The 20,255-nt window shown below is 58.1% G+C and overlaps 1 protein-coding gene and 1 pseudogene across 1 annotated transcript; one reads left to right on the forward strand and one right to left on the reverse strand.

The window, feature by feature from the left end:
- Positions 1–427: 427 nt before the first annotated feature.
- On the reverse strand, positions 428–5,765 carry LOC136303644 (zinc finger protein 391-like). The gene is made up of 4 exons (XM_066207241.1): positions 5,430–5,765; positions 1,531–1,603; positions 973–1,344; positions 428–888 (listed from the first exon to the last, which is right to left on the reverse strand). Exons 1-4 carry the CDS (start codon positions 5,763–5,765, stop codon positions 428–430), a joined length of 1,242 nt encoding a protein of 413 aa, XP_066063338.1.
- Positions 5,766–13,569: 7,804 nt separating this feature from the next.
- LOC136303688 (zinc finger protein 850-like) overlaps positions 13,570–20,255 on the forward strand; it is a 74,947-nt pseudogene continuing 68,261 nt past the window's right edge.

Raw genomic sequence — 20,255 nt, forward strand, 5'->3', positions numbered from 1 at the left:
AACCAACAACCCAGGGAAGTAACAGAACAAACCAAAAGAACAAAACACACCACAACACAATCCCCCATGTCTTTTGGAGTGCCAAGAAATGGAGACAACTACAACAAACACCTTAAACCCCCCATACCTTCCCAAGTATCTCCCTGATTCCCAGATTCCCCCAAAAGACTAAAAAGTGATGCTTTAGATGCCTGTGATGAATTGGTTGATTTTACCTGAATTTGGGTTGTTTTAAAGGGATGAAAATGAATCAAAAGATTGTTAGGGACCACCAAACAAAAGGACCACCAGCCCAGTGTCTCCCCAGTGCAGAAAACCGGGAATGTGGAACACCAGGGCTCTGCCTAATTAGGGCCCTCAATGGGGGAAGGAGTTGGAGCAGTGCAGGAAACTCTTCCCACAGTCAAGGCATTCCCAAGGTCCTCACTTACCGGTGCCCCCGTTGGTGTCGGGTCAAATTAGAGGTGTGGCTGAAGCTCTTCCCACACTGGGGACACTCATAGGGCCTCTCCCCAGTGTGGATGCGCTGGTGGACTACCAAGCTGGAGTTTTGCTTGAAACCCTTCCCACAGTCGGGGCAGCGGAAGGGCCTCTCCTCTGTGTGAATCCGCTGGTGCATGAGGAGATTGGAGCTGGTGTGAAATCTCTTCCCACACTCAGAACACTGATAGGGCCTCTCCCCAGTGTGGATCATTTGGTGGATGATCAGGTGGGACCTCTGGTTGAAGCCCTTCCCACATTCCCCACACTTGTATGGCCTTTCCTCAGCGTGGATGTTCTGGTGGCTGATCAAGTTGGAGCTCTGGCTGAAGCTCTTCCCACATTTCTCACACTCGTAGGGCCTCTCCCCAGTGTGGATGCGCCGGTGGGTGATGAGGGTGGAATTCCACTTGAAGCCCTCCCGGCAGTCGGGGCAGCGGAAGGGCCTCTCCTCTGAATGAATCCGCTGGTGCTTGAGGAGATAGGAGCTGGTCTGAAACCTCTTCCCGCACTGGGGACACTCATAGGGCCTCTCCCCAGTGTGGATCCGCTGGTGGCTAATCAGGTGAGATCTCTGGCTGAAGCCCTTCCCACACTCCAAGCACTTGTGGGGCTTCTCCCCATCATGAACCTGCCCATGGACCACAAGCGCAGAGCCCTGGCTGAAGCTCTGGCCACCTTCCTGGCTCAGGGTGGATCTTTCCTCCTCAGAGCACCCTGGGATGGGTTTGGAGCCCCTCCTCCTCTGGGATCTCTGGGGCTTTTCCTCCCCCTTGAAAAGCGTAGAGTTGCTCAAAATGGCCTCTTCTACGAGGTTCTGCTGTGGGCATTTGTCCTCCCTGGTCTCCATCCTCAACTCCTTGTCTGGGGGAGGAAGGACAAGGAGAGGATGGGATTTGCCTCCGTGCCAGAGGGAAGATGAAGGAGATCCCCTCAGTTCATCCCCAGCAGGACGGCGTTGGCAGCAGGGTTGTCCTGCAGCCGGGGGCCATGCTGGGCTGGGAGATGAAGCAGGAGAGAGGGGGAAAGGGGCACTGACTTCCTCCTCACCTGCCTGGCTGTCCCGGGGCATCTTCCTCTTCCTCGCAGCCTCCTCCTCCACCTGGCCAAGGTTTTGGAAGTCCTGGTTTGGGGTGAAAACAAGGGATGAGTACATTGAGTTTGAAAGTTGCCCTGCCCAAGTCCATCTCTAGAGGTCATTGGGCATCGAGGGTCCAGAAAAACCTCTCAAACACCAAGATTCAGCCCTGAAGACGCCTCCCAGGAGTTCCCTGTCTCTGCTCTCTCCCCTTGGGTGTTTGGGGGTTCCCCCCATCCCAACTGCTGGGAGTCACACTTGTACTGGGGGTCCCCGGTCTACTTGGTCCCTGCCCTCCCCAGACTGCTGAGAGTCCCAGGAATCTGAAGAGTTCCCCCCTTTTCCACCTCCCCATATATGGATGATGGCAGGTGTTGGGGCCTTGGAGTCCCTTCTCCCCTTATTCTCTGCTTTGGGGTGCAGGGGGTCCAAGGAGTCCCCCCTGCCCCTCTCCAGGCTGTTGAGGGTCCCGCCAATGGCGGCGCCCCCCCTCTCTGGGCTCCCCACTTTGGGCTCCTGGGGGGCACAGGGCTCTGCTCCTCCAGGCTTTCTGGGGACCCTGGGTGGGGACTACAGCCCTTGGGGCTCCTCTCAGGAGACTCACAATGGGGGGAACGCAGAGAGGGCTGGGGGATCCCAGCAGTGACATCACTGGGAGTGACTGGTTTGTACTGGGGTAACTGGAAACTTACAGGGGCAACTGGGACTGACTGGGAATGACTACAAGCGTGCTGAGGGCAACTGGGCTATACTGGAAATGTCTGTGACCGTAATGGGGGGACTGAAACCACACTGGGAACAGCTGGAATCATGCTGGGGAGAACTGGGACCATGCTGGGGGCAAGTGGGAGCAAGTGGGAGTGAGTGGGTCTACAGTGAGGCAACTGGGCATGACTGGGAGCGTCTGGGATCATCTATGGAGTGACTGGGACTATACTAGGGGTAACTGGGTGCAACTGGGATGACTCTTGGAAGAACAGGGAGAAACTGGAACCATGCTTGGGGCAACTGAGATCATACTGGGATCACAGTGGCAGCAACTGGGATTGCACTGAGGGTGACTGGGAGGGGCTGTGAGCAACTGAGATGAGGCTAGAGCAACTGAGCACAACTGGGAGTGACTGAGAATGTGCTGGGAGCAACTGGGACACACTGGGAGAGACTGAAACCACAGTGGGTGTAAATGGAAAAAACTGGAACCAGGCTGGATGATAATGAGAACAGCTGTGCCCATGCTGGGGTCGTACTGGGATCCTACTGGAACCAGATTGGGAGTGACAGGAAAGGTGCTGGCTGTGACTGGAACCTTGCTGGAGGTGACTGGGAGCAACTGGGCCCACACTGGGAGAGATAGGGAGTCACTCTCGGCATGACTGGAAATCATACTGGGAGTATCTGGGAGTGACTGGGGTCATACTGGGGGTGACTGGAACCATACCGGAGGTAACTGGGTGCAGCTGCGATCATCCTTGGAGCCACTGGAATTACAGCATGTGTGAATGAATCCTGACTGGGGGTTACTGGGATCTACTGGGCCCATGTTGAGATAAAATGTAGACATATTGGGAGCAACTGGCATCAACCTGAAGGTACTGGAACCATGCTGAGGAGACTGGACCACAACTGGAGTAATGAGAATAATACTGGGAGAAACCGGGACCACACTTTGGGAAACTGCCAGAAACTTGGATCATGCTGGAGGCAACTGGGAAAGACTGGGATCATTCTAAGGTAACCAGAACCACACTGGGCCAATTGGATAAACTGGGAGTGTCTGTAACCATACTGGGGGGAATGGAACCACACTGGGAACCATGCTGGCACCATGCTGGGAGCAACTGGGAGTGAGTGGGATCATCCTGAGATGAACTGGGCCTATTCTAGGGACAAGTGGGATCATACTGGGAGCAACTGGGAACAACTGGAACTTTACTGGCAGTAACTGGAATCATACTGGGATCACAGTGGGAGAAGCTGAGCCCCTCCTGGATGAGATTGGGATCACATTGAGGGTGACTGGAATCATACTGCGAATGATTGGGAGTGCCTGTGAGCAGCTGGAATCATGCTGAAAGTAACTGGGTGAAACTGAGAGTGACTGGGAGCATGCTGGGTTTGACTGGAATACACTGGGAGAGACTGGGAGCCATGAGGATCATACTGGAGGGTACTGGGGTCATGCTGGCATTGACAGGGAGCAACTGTGATGTCACTGGGGGCCACTGGCATCATACTGGGAGTGACTGGCATCATACTGGGATTATAGTTGGTGTCAATGGATCCTGACTGGGAGTTACTGGGAGCCACCAGACCCATGCTGAGAGCCTACTGGGAATACCCTGAGAAGAACTGGGACCAACTGGGATGTACTGAGTGACTGGAATAAAACTGGGGGCAACTGAACCATGCTGAGGGAACTGGGAGGGCCTGGCAATGACTACAAGAATATTCAGGGCAACTGGGATAGACTGGGAGTACCTGAGACCACGCAGGTGGTGACTGGGACAAGAGTGAGAGTCACTGGGAATGTGCTGGGGGCAACTGGGGGTGTGTGTGAGTGACTGAGGCCCTGCTGGGAAAGACTGGCATCATACTGGGAGGGACTGGGACAATACTAGGGGCAACTGAAAGAACTGGGAACACACCAGTAGGAAGAACTGGGAGCAACTGGGACCCTGCTGGGGGAAAATTGTATCATAATGGGGAATAACTGGGATTGACTGGGCTCGTACTGGGATCCTACAGGGAGTGAGGAGAAGTGACCAGGATCATACTGAAACATTAATTTTGAAGAATTAAAGATTTTAGTTAAACCAGATATTGCTGAAGTAAGACAGATAGACTTCCCTTTTGATAAGCAGAAGCCAGATTTAAGGAACTGATAAGTCATGAGGCCTGTCAACTTATGTTTGTGTATTCTGACTAATCAATAGGCTTCAAGCAGGACAATGAATTCATAAATCAAATACTCCTGGGAAAACAGGATTCAGTTGTCACACAACACTAAAAGGTTAAAAAGTCAAAGCGAAGAAGACTCACTTACTTCATCATTTTGAGACCCTGCCCCATAAAAAGAACCACCGACCCATTTCAAAGAACAAACCACGCATGCTTAATAGCTTTTGGCTAATTACCATACGAGGCGGGGAATGGGATGTACTAAAGTCAAGAATACACATTTGTGTTTTGGGTATTCAATACTTCTGTACATAAAAAGACCCTGTGATCTTCTGTGAGCGCGCGTGTTTGGGAGCTATCCCGCACGCTGCCCGGCATCGTAATTAAACATACACTTTCTAACTTTAAACTGTTAGAGAGTCTTTTGTCCGTCATAGTTGGATATCGGCGTTAGGGCGATATTCATATTTTTTTTAATAATTCAATACTGGGACTGACTGGGCTCATACTGGGAGTGCCCAGGAAACTGGAACCACACGGGGGGGACAACTGGGCTCATCCTGGGAGCAGCCACTGCCGGCAGCGGGAGCCCCGAACCCCTTTCCCGGCCATCCCGCCCCTCCAGCCCCAGCACCCCCCAACGGGGTCCCGGCAATCCCAGGGGTCCCCCCCTCTCGGGGTCCCCGCTTTGGGCTCCTGGGGCTCTCCTGTCTCTGGGGTCCCGCTCAGGGGGTCCCCAAAGCCCGGATCTCTGCCGGGCTCCCCAAACCCGGTGTCCCCCCGCCGGTCCCGCCGCTCCCCACGTGGCCCCGGCAGAGCTCGGAGGGCCCGGCCCGGGAAGCCCAACCCCCACCTGGGGGGACCCGCATTCCCCCGGCCCCCGCCGGGGCTCTGCCGACACCGGGACCCCCCAAAAACACCTCCCGGGGACCCCCCCGGGATATTTGGGGCGAGGTCCCCGCTCCCAGCGCACCTGCGGGATGGGGCCGATGGTCCCGGGGGGCTGCGGGTTCAGGGAGCGCTGCAGCCGCCCGGTCCCTCCTCTGCTCTTCTTCCTCCCGCTTCCCGCTGCCGCTCCGCCTCTTCCTCCCTCCCCCCCCTCCTCCTCCGTTCCCGGACCCCTCGCAGCCCGCGGGGCGCGGGACGAGCGGGGATGAAGCCGGGAAAGGTCGGAAGGCGGGGGGGGGGTGGGGGGGGGATGCCAGGAGTGAAAGTGACTGGGCTGTACTGGGATCCTACTGGGATCATACTGGGATCCTACTGGACGCGCGCAGGAGCAGCGCGATGGCTCCAGCCGTCCATGGGGCATCCAGGTGGGATCCCACCACTACAGGGGTGTTTTTTCCTGCCCATTTTAGGGTGTTTGTGGGACCGTAGCCCCACAAGCCCCTTTAAAGGGTTGATCATGACCCCTTCCAGTGACATTTTTAAGGGCGCCTCCATTCCAAGCCCCTGTGGGGGATGTTTTGCCCCCCAGGGTGGATTTTTGGGATTCTCTCTACCATCGCCGCTTTAGGAGCCGCCGCTGTTGTCGGTTCCCAGGATAACTCCCCTGAAAAGGGCAACACCACGCCCGTTGGTTCCGGCAGCGGAGCCCGGGGGGGGGGGGGGTTGGGGGTACCGGGGGGATTTGGGGATCTCGGAAGGGTTTGGGGGTCCGGGTGATGCCGATGATGGCGATGGGGACCCCGTGCTGGGTGTAAACGTGTGGCGGTTCCTGGGGTGGGGGGGTTCTGTGGATCCCAGGGGTTTATGGGGTCATGGTGGATCTTTGGGGGTTCCGGAGGGGGTTCACAGGGGTCCCGAAGGGGGGATTAGGCGATCCCAGGGGGAACCCAAAGGCTGTTTTGGGGAACCTGCCGGTGAGAAAGAGGGGGACCCCGTGCCAGGTATAAACCTTCTCAAGGGGGTCTTGGGGGTGTTGGGAAGTCCTGTGGGAATTTTGATGTTCTGAGACGGTTGGGGGGGGGGGGATCTGTATGGGGTTTTTTTGGTTTTGGGGAGCTTTTAGAGTGTCACAGCGATGTTTTTTGGACTGCAGGGTGGTTGGGGTGTCCTGAGAGGGTTTGGAGTATCCCGGGAGGTTTTGGGGGTCCCTGGGCGATGCCGGTGACAGAGCTGGGACCCCGTGCCGGGTCTGAACCTTCTCACTGTGCACGGGCAGCGTCAACGTGTTCAGGGACATCCTGGGGGCCCGAGGGGTCACCCCCAAATCCCCGGGGACCCCAAATGCTCAGGGACCCCCTGAACTCCCCTCAGCGCTGGATCTGCTGCAGGCAGGGGGGCACCAGCACTCAGCCCCCACCCCCCACCATCACAGGGGGGCAGGAATGGGGGAGGGGCACGGACAGGTCGGGGGGACCCCCAAAGTCCTGGGGAAGGGGACACGGGGGGACTCCCAGGAATCCCCGGGGGGGGATGAGGGGGGACCCAGGAGGAGCTTGGGGGGGCTGGGTGGGTCATGGGCGGACCCCCAGGAGTCTTGTGGGGGTGGGGAGGGCAAAGAACAGGGCCACCCCCAGGATGGGTTTGGGGGGAAACCGGATAGGAGCTTCCATGGCAGTGGGATGGGGATGAGATCTGCCCGTGGAATTCCCCATGGGAATGGGATGGCAGGGACATCCATCTACAGAATTCCCATGGGAATGGGACAGCAGTGGGGTCCATCATTGGAGGTCCCATGGGAATTCCCATGTTCCCAAATTTTGCCATCCCAAATCCCACATTTCTCAATCCCGCATTCCTATGGGAATTCTTCCCTCCCCCCCTTTGGGCCCCAGTGCCTCCTGCCCATATCTGACACATTTCCGGAGACATTCCAGGCAGGTGTGCCCCAGGGAATTTGTGAATTCCTCAGATTCCATCTCATGTTCCCGGCGCCTCTTGGTGACCTGGGCAGCGCCGTCGGCCACCACGAATCCCCCCCCCCCCCCCCGGATCCCTGTGTTGTCGGGGAGAATGCCAGGAGTGGGAGTGACTGGGCTGTGCTGGGATCCTACTGGGATCATACTGGGAGTGAGTAGGAGCAGCGCGATGGCTCCAGCACTGGGGCTGGGGGCGCTCCTGCGGGGGGAGGGGGAGTGGGACCCCGGCCCCGGGACCCTGAACCGCCATTCCCGGCACCAGAACCCCCCTGCTCCCCTTGTCCTGCACAGGGTCCCCCCTGAATCCCCCATTTCTGAATACCAGGACCCCCTGCTCCCCTTTTCCCGGCCATCCCATGACTCCCAGTCTCCACATTTCCTGTATGCTTGACCTGGGATGCCCTGGAATGCCTTGGACCCCCATTCCTGCCTTTCCCAGCCCCCAGCCCCACCTTTCTTCAAAACCAGAGATCCCCTGGAACTCCCTTCTTCTTCTCCAAGTCCATGTCCCCTCATTTCCCTGACCCTGAGACCCCCCTGCACCCCCATTCCTGAGAACCGAGGTGCCCTTTTACCCCTTTGCCCGGCCCTGAGACCCCCCTGCACCCCCTGATCCGGCACCAACACAACCTTTTCCCAGCCACCCCGCCTCTCCCAGCCCCCAGAGCCGCCCTTTTCCCTGACCCTGGGCGCCCTGGGCCCCCATTCCTGCATTTCCCAGCCCCCAGCCCCTCCTTTCCTCACACTGAGGAGCCCTGGCACCCCCATTGCTGGGCACAGGATTCCCTGGACACCCCATCCCACCTCTCCCACTCCCTGCACCCCCTTTCCTTGACTCTGAGCCCCTGAAGCTACTTCAGCTGTCCCAGCTCTTCAAGTCCCCCCTTTCCTTGGCCTCTTGACCCCCCTGGATCCCCAAACTCCCACTTTCAGCCCCCCAGCTCCCCCAAATCTCCGTGTCTCCCCGCTTCTCCACTCCCTGCAGTACCTGGAAGTGGCGCTGTCGGAGCCCAGCCCGGGGATCCCCCGGTCCTGGATTGTGGGGATGTGGACGGGACCCCTGCGAGCGCTGGGACAGCGAGCGGGGCCGGATGGAGCCGCAGACACCGGGGATGGCAGCGGGAGCTGAGCTGGGATATTGGGATAGGCAGAGCTGGATATTGGGATAGGCAGAGCTGGGATACTGGGATAGCCAGAGCTGGGAGATTGGGATAGACAGAGCTGAGATATTGGGATAACCAGAGCTGAGATATTGGGATAACCAGAGCTGGGATACTGGGATAGCCAGAGCTGGGAGATTGGGATAGAGAGAGCTGAGATATTGGGATAGGCAGACCCAGGACACTGGGATAGCCAGGCCCGGCTCAAGGAGAGGAACCGGCTCGTTGCCGACGGTGACCTGGAGACAGGGCCGGTACAACCAGAGCGGGGGAGTGGGGGGAGCCAGGGGCTGGGCTGGGATCTGTGGGAATGGAGGACTCTGAGGGGCTGGGATGGGATCTCTGGGGATGGGGGTGGATCTCTGGGGCTGGAATGGGAATCCAGGGAGCTCCAAGGGGCTCTGTGGGGCTGGGACACAACTCCATTGCTCCGTTCTCTCCTCATTCCCAGGTCTCCACACGGTGCAGGTGGTTTCCAGCTGTGACCTCCTGACCAATGGAGCATCCCTGGATCCCACAGGTACGGCTATGACAGATTTCATCTCCTTCCAGCTGGGATCCAGGAGCTTTGCGGTGTCCCACGGTGCCACCTGGATCCCCCAGAGGTGCTGGGAATCCAAAGGGATCATGGTGGAGCAGGTGATGCATTACCTGGGACACACCATTATTGAAGAGCTCCCAAAATACATCAGATATGGTTGGGAGGCTCTGGAGAACAAGGGTGGGTGTGAGAGGGGAAGGGGAATTCCTGTGGAAATGTAGGATTCAGAAATGGGGAGACTTGGGAATGCAGGAATTCCCATGGAATTTCCATGGCATGACCCCACTCTCATCGCAGTCAGGTGACAATTCCATGGATGGATCTCCTCTCCAGCCCACTGCCATTGGAATTCCATGGGCAAATGATTTGAATCGCTGACCAATGCAATGACAGCAGTGAGATGAGAAGCAATCCCTGCTGGGATTCCATGGGCCATGAATGCCAATCCTTTCCCCAGGCCGGCTCTGTTGTGCCCGTGGCAGCGCCAGGGGAGTGCCCTGTCCCTGCCCTGAGCCCAGCACGAGCCTTTCCTTGGCTGTTCTCTGCCCTGCCCGGGGCAGGAGGGCACTGCCCGAGCGGCTTTGGTGGCCCCGGGCACCCGGCTGGGCTCCAGCCACTGCAGGTGGCTCCTTGGGAATGTTCCAGAGCAAAGCTTAAAGCAAACAACAGTTTCTGGAGAGGATTGTCCCCCCTTGGCCTGTGCTGGGAGCCCAAGGGCAACAGCCCGGGCACAACAGCCCAGAGTGCTGGAGCTCAGTGTCCCTGGGCCAGGCCGTGTTCCCTGGCTGTCCCCTGTCCCTCAGTTCTGCCCTGTTCCTCAGCTGTCCCCTGTCCCTCAGCTGTGCCCTGTCCCTCGGCTCTGTGGGGCTGCGGGTGGCAGCCCTGGGGCAGAACAACCCTGAGCCCCAGCTGGGCCAGTTCCCCCAGTTCCACCCCAGGGAAGGCCCAGGTCACTCCCAGCATGGGCCCTCTGCCTCCCAGTCACCCCCAGTGTGATCCCAGTCACTTTCAGTTACACTCAGCATGATCCCGGTATGATCCCAGCATGGTCCCAGGTGTTCCCAGGTGTTCCCATCCCAGCATGGTTCCAGTCACCCCCAGGATCACCTCAGTGTTGGGGGTTCAGTGTAGTTTTTTTTTTTTTTCCCTTTTCTTTTCTTTACTCCTTACCGGTGGAATTTTTTCCCATTGTGTTGCTAAGAGGCACTGATGGCTGGGTGCTTGAGACGGGGCAGGGAGGGGAAACTCGCAATCATTTTCTGATCTGAGCCTTCAGAGGAGAGTGCTGTAGCTGCTGTTTGGGGAAAAGAACTCACTGCTGCTGCAGAAGTCCAGCTCGGTCCTGTTTCTTCTGGTGTGGGGTGAGCCTCTGCTCCTGGAGCAGCCACTGACCTGGGGCCCGGTTATCTCCTGCCTCACTAACCCGGGGCCTGTTGCCGTGCTGGGAGCGGGGTCGCTCCTGTCCCTCCCCTGATGCTTCTTGGGCCCTGCTCTGAGTCTTTTGGGGCTGCTCTGAGGCCCGCACCCCCTGCCTGCCGGGACCTCCCGCGTCTGCAGCCTCAGCTCCGGAGTTTGTGGTCCAGCCCTTCCATCCCTTCATCCTCAGCTCCGCAGTTCCCCATCCAGCCCTTCCATCCCTTCAGCCTCAGCTCCGGAGTTTGCCATCCAGCCCTTCCATCCTTTCCCCTCTGGTCAGAGGCGCCATCCCCTCGCGCTCCCCGAGCCCGCCCCGCTGCGCTCCCTGCTCCCAGTGGGTGCCAGTCCTGGGCCTGGTGTATCCCGGTGTATCCCAGTGTATCCCGATGTATCCCAGTGTATGCCGGTGTCCCAGTCCATCCCAGCCTGTCCCAGTCCGTGCCGGTCCCTTCCCGGCAGCCGCCGACCTTTCCCGCATCCTGCCCCTCCCGCCCCCGGAGCTGCCACCGGACGTCCCCCAAGATGCTGCCAGGGCTCGGGGGCTTCGTCTGCCGGGGCTGGGGCTCGGCCTCCGCTGCGGGAGAAGGTGAGGGGGGTCCCCGGGGCTCGTATCCCCCCTCGGAGCACCTGTGACTCCCCCATGTCCCCCCAGGCCGGGCTCACCCCCTTTTCTCTCCCCACAGCTCCTGACCCAGCTCCTTCTCCCCCCTGAGAGGGGCTTTGGGGAGCCCAACGGAACCCCCTGGAATCCCCATTCCTGGGAACTGGGACCCACCCGCATCCCCTTCCCCAGCTCCGGGACCCTCTGCATCCCCTTATTCTGCACCGACACCGCCCCGCACCCCCTTGCCCGGGGATCCTCCTCTCCCAGCCCCCGCATCCCGTTTCCGTCAGCCCGGGGAGCCCCGGAGCCCCATTCCCGGCCAGCCCGGGGCACCTCACCCCCAGGCCTCCCTTTCCTGGGAAACCCGGGCTGGGCACGCGGCTCTCCAGCCACTCTGCGATTGATGATCACCCGAAGGAAAGGGAGAGCACAGCAGAGAGCGAGGGAAGGAGATTGGGAATGAGGGATCGGAGTCCCCGCGCCCAGTCCTGCTCTGCCGGGGGTGGGAGCCGCAGCCGCAGGAAAAAATGGATCCGCGGATGGCGGCGCTTCCCCCGCTTTGGGCCGACGCCCGCGGGTTCCCGGCACAGTTGGAGCGCAGGCGCCGGGAGTTGAGCACAACCCGGCCCGGGGGTCCCGCAGGGCGTGGCCGAGGAGGGTCCCGGGGGATGCCCGGAGGGGATCCCGGGGCATTCCCGGGAATTCCGCCGTGCGCTCCCCCCGCGCTCCCTCGGGCACTTTCGGATCTGCCCGGCGACCGGTGACGTCACTGCACACTCGGGCTGCCATTGGCGGGCACCAAAGAGGGGCCCCCCAAACCCCCATTCCTGGGCGCCGCCATCGCCCCGAACCCCCATTCCCGGCCATGGCTTCCACCCTGCACCCCCTTATCCGGCACCGACCGCCCTGCACCCCTTTCCCGGACATCCCGCCTCTCCCTGCCCCCAGAGCCCCCTTTTCTTTGACATAGAGACCCCCCAGACCCCTATTTCTGCCCGTCCCAGCACCCAAGCCCGTCCTTTCCTCAACACTGAGTGAATTATTAAAAAAATATGAATATCGCCCTAATGCTGATATCCAACTATGACGGACAAAAGACTCTCTAACAGTTTAAAGTTAGAAAGTGTATGTTTAATTACGATGCCGGGCAGCGTGCGGGATAGCTCCCAAACACGCGCGCTCACAGAAGATCACAGGGTCTTTTTATGTACAGAAGTATTGAATACCCAAAACACAAATGTATATTCATGACTTTAGTACATCCCATTCCCCGCTTCGTATGGTAATTAGCCAAAAGCTATTAAGCATGCGTGGTTTGTTCTTTGAAATGGGTCGGTGGTTCTTTTTATGGGGCAGGGTCTCAAAATGATGAAGTAAGTGAGTCTTCTTCGCTTTGACTTTTTAACCTTTTAGTGTTGCGTGACAACTGAATCCTGTTTTCCCAGGGGTATTTGATTTATGAATTCATTGTCCTTCTTGAAGCCTATTGATTAGTCAGAATACACAAACATAAGTTGACAGGCCTCATGATTTATCAGTTCCTTAAATCTGGCTTCTGCTTATCCAAAGGAAAGTCTATCTGTCTTACTTCAGCAATATCTGGTTTAACTAAAATCGTTAATTCTTCAAAATTAATGTTTCACTGAGGACACCCTGGACCCCTATTCCCAGCCATCCTGGGTTTCCTTGCCCTGTCATGGGAATGGGTACACCGGGGACGCTTGGAACTTCTTTTTCTGAGTACAGGAACCCCCTTAACTCCACCCATCCCACATCTACCCACCCCCACCACCCCTTTTTCTCAACCCTGGAAGCCCCAAAGCCCCTTCCCTGCTCTCCCAGCTCTCCCCGTTGCCCCTTTCCTTCAGCCGTGCCCCCCCAGCCCCCAAATGTCCGTGTCCCCCCAGTTCTCCTCTCCCTGCGCTCCCTGCCCGTGGTGCTGTCGGAGCGCGGCCCGGGCTTCCCCCAGTTCCTGTCCATGGGCTCCCTGGATGGGATTCCCTTCCAGTGCCGCCACCGCCAGCGGGGCCGGGCGGAGCTGCAGCCGCCGGGGATGGCGGCCGGAGCCCAGCCGGGATTTTGGGATGGCCAGAGTCGGCACAACGAGCGGCACCGGCACGGGGCCACCAGGCAGCTGCAGATGCCGCAGGAGCGGCACAGCCAGAGCGGGGCTCAGCGCGGGGAGCCGGGGCTGGGGGATCTGTGGGGCTGCCACGGCACCTGTGGGGCTGCACTGGGGATCCGTGGGGCTGCACCGGCACCTGGGCTGAACTGGGGGACCCTCAGTGGGTCCCACATCCCCCTGTGCCCCCTCTCCCACCCCCTTCCCATTGTTCCCCCCAAACTTACGCTCCCCCGAGCTCGGCCTGGAGTGACCCAGCCCGTAGCAATCGTGTCCCGGCTGGGAGGAAGAGGAGGAAGAGGAGGGACAGAGAAGGAGGAAGAGGAGGAGCAGAAGGACCTGGAGGAGGCAGAGGAAGCACCACGTGCATTCCCCGCTCCCTGAATCTGCAGCTCCTTCGCCCGGACACCATCGGCCCCATCCCGCAGGTGCCCGGAGAGAGGGAGCTCGCCCCAAATATCCCGGCGGGGTCCCTGAGAGGTGTTTTTGGGGGGTCCCGGTGTCGGCAGATTCCCGGGGGGGGCGGGGGAATGCGGGTCCCCCCAGGTGGGGGTTGGGCTTCCCGGGCCGGGCCCTCTGAGCTCTGCCGGGGCCACGTGGGGAGCGGCGGGACCGGTGGGGGGACACCGGGTTTGGGGAGCCCGGTAGAGATCCGGGCTTTGGGGCCCACCTGAGCAGGACCCCAGAGACAGGAGAGCCCCAGGAGCCCAAAGCGGGGACCCCGAGAGGGGGGGACCCCTGGGATTGCCGGGACCCCGTTGCGGGGTGCTAGGGCTGGAGGGGTGGGATGGCCGGGAAAGGGGTTCGGGGCTCCCGGTGCCGGCAGTGGCTGCTCCCAGGATGAGCCCAGTTGTCCCCCCCGTGTGGTTCCAGTTTCCTGGGTGTCACGATCCGCTCACACAAGCGGGATTCGTGATGGTTCGTTTTAGGGATCTCAGAGCGCAAAAGACACAGCGGGGGACAAACTCAGTTTACTCAATCACTAATGGACCTTTATTTAGTGCCAACAAATGTGATAGTAGGGAGAGAAAAGAGAATAGTAAGAAAGACAGAAAAAGAGGGGAAGGGGTTTATAGCTACCAACATGGAGGGTCGAGTCCTCGAGGCTTTTGAAGATACCTATAGACGCGAGTTTCTCCAGTGGGGTGATCACAAAAGTGAGCGGGGGTCTCCAGGGTTTTTATAGTCCTCTCCGAAGCGACAGGCAGTTGGCCAAACAGGTGGGGGAAATCATTGCAGTGTGTTCATTTCCATCAAACACACCTGCAGGCAGCACTTGGCCAACATCCCACCTCAGCCAGGCCAGAACTCCTGTGTTGAGATTTTAAAGACCCTTTTAGGGGTTTCAGTCTCTGTTGTTGATGATGGTTGTGAGGCAGATGAGGGGTCTTCGGACCATCTCTTACACTGGGGACTCCCAGTATGAGCCCAGTCAGGCCCAGTATGATCCTGGTCACTTCCCCTCACTCCCTGTAGGATCTCTCTTGCTTCCAGTATAAACCGAATAAGTCCCTATTATTCTCCATTATGATACAATTTTCCCCCACAGGGTCCCAGTTGCTCCCAGTTCCTCCTACTACCGTCTGTTGTGTTCCCAGGTCTCCCAGTTGCCCCTAGTATAGTCCCAGTCCCTCCCAGTATGATGCCAGTCTTTCCCAGCAGGGCCTCAGTCACTCACACACACCCCCAGTTGCCCCCAGCACATTCCCAGTGACTCTCACTCTTGTCCCAGTCACCACCTGCATGGTCTCAGGTACTCCCAGTCTATCCCAGTTGCCCTGAATATTCCTGTAGTGATTGCCAGGCCCTCCCAGTTCCCTCAGCATGGTTCAGTTGCCCCCAGTTTTATTCCAGTCACTCAGTACATCCCAGTTGGTCCCAGTTCTTCTCAGGGTATTCCCAGTAGGCTCTCAGCATGGGTCTGGTGGCTCCCAGTAACCCCCAGTCAGGATCCATTGACACCAACTATAATTCCAGTATGATGCCAGTCACTCCCAGTATGATGCCAGTGGCCCCCAGTGTCATCACAGTTGCTCCCTGTCAATGCCAGCATGACCCCAGTACCCTCCAGTATGATCCTCATGGCTCCCAGTCTCTCCCAGTGTATTCCAGTCAAACCCAGCATGCTCCCAGTCACTCTCAGTTTCACCCAGTTACTTTCAGCATGATTCCAGCTGCTCACAGGCACTCCCAATCATTCGCAGTATGATTCCAGTCACCCTCAATGTGATCTCAGTCTCATCCAGGAGGGGCTCAGCTTCTCCCACTGTGATCCCAGTATGATTCCAGTTGCTGCCATTAAAGTTCCAGTTGTTCCCAGTTGCTCCCAGTATGATCCCACTTGTCCCTAGAATAGGCCCAGTTCATCTCAGGATGATCCCACTCACTCCCAGTTGCTCCCAGCATGGTGCCAGCATGGTTCCCAGTGTGGTTCCATTCCCCCCAGTATGGTTACACACACTCCCAGTTTATCCAATTGGCCCAGTGTGGTTCTGGTTACCTTAGAATGATGCCAGTCTTTCCCAGTTACTCCCAGTTGCCTCCAGCATGATCCAAGTTTCTGGACTGTTCCCATTATCATTCAGCCTGGTTCCAGTTGTTTCTATTTATTCCCACTGTGGTTTCAGTCTCTCCCAGTGTATCCCAGTTGCTCCCAGCACATTCTCAGTCACTCCCAGTTGTGCTCAGTTGCTCTAGCCTCATCTCAGTTGCTCACAGCCCCTCCCAGTCACCCTCAGTGCAATCCCAGTTGCTGCCACTGTGATCCCAGTATGATCTCAGTTGCCCCAAGCATGGTTCCAGTTTCTCCCTGTTCTTCCAAGAGTCATCCCAGTTGCACCCAGTTACCCCTAGTATAGTCCCAGTCACTCCATAGATGATCCCAGACGCTCCCAGTCATGCCCAGTTGCCTCACTGTAGACCCACTCACTCCCACTTGCTCCCACTTGCCCCCAGCATGGTCCCAGTTCTCCCCAGCATGATTCCAGCTGTTCCCAGTGTGGTTTCAGTGCCCCCATTACGGTCACAGACATTTCCAGTATAGCCCAGTTGCCCTCAGCATGCTTGTAGTCATTCCCAGTCAGTCCCAGTTGCCCCTGTAAGTTTCCAGTTACCCCAGTACAAACCAGTCACTCCCAGTGATGTCACTGCTGGGATCCCCCAGCCCTCTCTGCGTTCCCCCCATTGTGAGTCTCCTGAGAGGAGCCCCAAGGGCTGTAGTCCCCACCCAGGGTCCCCAGAAAGCCTGGAGGAGCAGAGCCCTGTGCCCCCCAGGAGCCCAAAGTGGGGAGCCCAGAGAGGGGGGGCGCCGCCATTGGCGGGACCCTCAACAGCCTGGAGAGGGGCAGGGGGGACTCCTTGGACCCCCTGCACCCCAAAGCAGAGAATAAGGGGAGAAGGGACCCCAGGACCCAACATCCTCCAACATTCCTTAAGCGAGGAGGTGGAAAAGGGGGGAACTCTTCAGATTCCTGGGACTCTCAGCAGCCTGGGGAGGGCGGGGACCAAGTAGACCGGGGACCCCCAGTACAAGGGTGACCCCCAGCAGTTGGGATGGGGGGAACCCCCAAACACCCAAGGGGAGAGAGCAGAGACAGGGAACTCCTGGGAGGCATTTTCAGGGCTGAATCTTGGTGTTTGAGAGGTTTTTCTGGACCCTTGATGCCCAATGACCTCTAGAGATTGACTTGGGCAGGGCAACTTTCAAACTCAATGTACTCATCCCTTGTTTTCACCCCAAACCAGGACTTCCAAAACCTTGGCCAGGTGGAGGAGGAGGCTGCGAGGAAAAGGAAGATGTCCCGGGACAGCCAGGCAGGTGAGGAGGAAGTCAGTGCCCCTTTCCCCCTCTCTCCTGCTTCATCTCCCAGCCCAGCATGGCCCCCAGCTGCAGGACAACCCCACTGCCAACGCCGTCCTGCTGGGGATGAACTGAGGGGATCTGCTTCCCCTTCCCTGTGGCACGGAGACAAATCCCATCCTCTCCTTGTCCTTTCTTCCCCAGACAAGGAGTTGGGGATAGAGACCAAGGAGGAAAAATCCCCACGGCACAACCTTGTGGAAGAGGCCATTTTTACCGGCTCCACATTGCAGGAATCCGATGGGGAGGAAAATCCCTGGAGATCCCACAGGAAAAGAGGCTCCAAACCCATCCCAAGCTGTTCTGAGGCTGAAAGGCACACCCTGCGCCAGGAAGGCGGCCAGAGATCAAGTCAGGGCTCTGCGCTTGTGGTCCATGAGCAGGTTCATGATGAGGAGAAGCCCCACAAGTGCTTGGAGTGTGGGAAGAGCTTCAGCCAGAGATCCCACCTGAGTAGCCACCAGCGGATCCACACTGGGGAGAGGACCTACGAGTGTCCCCAGTGTAAGAAGAGGTTTCAGACCAGCTCCATTCTCCTCAGGCACCAGCAGATTCACACAGAGGAGAGGCCCTTCCGCTGCCCCGACTGCAGAAAGGGCTTCAAGCGCAACTTCCATCTTCTCAGACATCGGCACATCCACACTGGGGAGAGACCCCACGAGTGTGGGGAATGTGGGATGAGCTTCAGCCAGAGATCCCACCTGATTCACCACCAGAGGATCCACACCCGGGAACGGCCCTACGAGTGTGAGCAATGTGGGAAGAGCTTCCGCCACAGCTCCAACCTGATCCATCACCAGAACATCCACGCTGAGGAAAGGCCATATGAGTGTGGGGAATGCGGGAAGGGCTTCAACCAGAGGTCCCACCTGATCATCCACCAAATGATCCACACTGGGGAGAGGCCCTATCAGTGTCCTGAGTGTGGGAAGGGGTTTCAGACCAGCTCCACTCTCCTTGTGCACCAGCGGATTCACAGAGAGGAGAGGCCCTTGCGCTGCCCCGACTGCAGGAACGGCTTCAAGCGAAAGTACGACCTCGTCACCCACCGGCGCATCCACACTGGGGAGAGGCCCTACGAGTGTCCCCAGTGTGGGAAGAGCTTCACCCAGAGCTCTATCTTGACCCGACACCAACGGAGGCACCATTAAGAGAAGCCCTGTGAGTGCCCTGACTGTGGGAAGAGCTTCCTGCACTGCTCCAACTCCATCCCCCATCAAAGGACCCACACTGGGCAGAGCCCTGGATCTCCACAGGCACCTGGATGAACACAGGGTCAGGAACATCTACTGGGACTCTGATCAACAATGTAAATGAATTGAGAAGAGCGGATTTTTTTTTTTAATTTACAGCCCAAAAAATTCGTTTTGCTGTGTTTTTTCTTCTGATGGCATCAAGACAAATTGGATGATCTTGGAGATATTTTTGTACCTGATTAATTTCTCTGATCTTTCTATAAAACACCCAGAAGTGGATTAAAAATAAGCAAAATTAAGTGAAGAGATCTAAAGCTGAATCATTTTACCTGGATTTGAGTGTGAATTTGTGGTTCAGGGGAATATTCAGGAGGGTTTAGGTGTTCTGGGAGCACCCTAGCCAAGGGACATGGCTATGGTCTCATAGTTGTTGCAGCAGAACGTGTCCACTTGAGCCCATCTGTTCTCCAGGAATTCCAGCTTTCTGTCCCTGTCTCTGGCCTGGATCTCCGTATTGTTGGTGTCCCCCGCAACGTGCCCAAATCACTGCTGAAGTGCCCGAGGTGCTCCTGGCTGTGGATGTTCCTGTCCACCAGCCTCTCCTGGTCAGTGCCATAGGGGCCTGTGAGGAGTTTCTGGGACTCCTGGTGGGACTGAGAGAGGCTTTTGTGGCTCTTGGTGGCATTTGTGTTGCTGGGAGGAGGTTTGGGGGCCTTCTAGGGGGAGGGGGGGTGAGGGAGTTTTGGGGTGGTGGCAGGGCTGTGTGTCTTGGAGAGGATTTGGGTGGATCTTGGGGGGAGATGGGAAGGGGGAATTGTGGCTTTTGGGGTCATTTATGTTGCAGGGAATGATTGGGGATGTCCTGGGCAGGAGCTGTGAGGTGGTTTGAGGGGTCTGGGAGTGGGTGTGGAGCTGGGAGGGGGTTTTGGGGAAGTTGTGACTCCCCCAGACCCCCAAAGCTCCCACCAAACCCTGTCCCATAGATGCTGCCGGGGTTTGGGGTCTCCATGTTGGGATTTATCCTCCTGGTCCTGCAGGAAAAGGTCAGGGGGAATCCCCAGGGCCCGTGTGTGTCCCCCCAGAGCGTGTGTGACCCCCCATGCCGGTGTCACCCCCTTTTCCCTCCCCACAGGGCTCCTGCCCCAGCTCCTGCTGCCCCCGGGGGGAATTTGGGGAGGGGGCAGAGGGGGTGCGCAGCCCCCGCCGGGGGATGACCCCGGCCCAGCCCCTTTGTTTAGCACCAAGCTGGGCTTGGGGCCGCAGGGGGAAGAGGCCCAGGGGAAGCAGATCCTGCAGGTGGGACAGGGCTTGGGCTCAGGGCAAGGTCCTGCCCTGCACACCTAGCTCAGGTGTGACCCTGCCCCGGGAAGGGAGCGGGACATTCCCATCCCCACAGATCAGGGCTGGGAGCAGCATTTGGAGCATGGACGTGGGAATACTGGCAGTGACTGGGACCACACTGAGGGTTACTAAGAGTGACTGGGAATGACTGGTGCATGCTGGGGGTAACTGGGATATACTGGGAATGAGTGAGATCATGCGGGAGGCAACTGGAACCATACTGGGGACTCTGGGGTGACTGGGAATGAGCATGCTGGGGGCAACTGGGATATACTGGGAGTGTCTGGAATGATTCTGGAAGGGACAACACTGGGAACAACTGGGACCATGCTGGGGGCAACTGGGAGAAGCAGGGTGTTACTGTGTCTGTACTGGGGGCCACTGGAATCATTCTGGCAGTGACTGGGACTGTACTAGGGGAAACTGGTGCAACTGTGATCATACTGGGTGGAACCGATCTGACACTAATGGGGGACTGGGATCCCACTGGGAGTGACCAGAAGCAGGCTGAGGGCAGCTTGGAACATGTTGAGGGCAACTGGGATATACTGGGAGCAACTGGAATTACCCCAAGGGTGACTTAGAGTGGCTGTGGGCCACTGGAATCATACTGGAAGCAACTGGGAGGAAGTGGGAGTGACTGGGAGCATGCTGCGGGTGACTGGGATATACTGAGAAAGACTGGGAGTCCCTGGG

The sequence above is a fragment of the Chamaea fasciata genome, unplaced genomic scaffold (assembly GCF_029207755.1).
Source record: "Chamaea fasciata isolate MVZ Bird 193981 ecotype frontalis unplaced genomic scaffold, bChaFas1.0.hap1 SCAF_40, whole genome shotgun sequence".
Taxonomy (NCBI): Eukaryota; Metazoa; Chordata; class Aves; order Passeriformes; family Sylviidae; genus Chamaea; species Chamaea fasciata.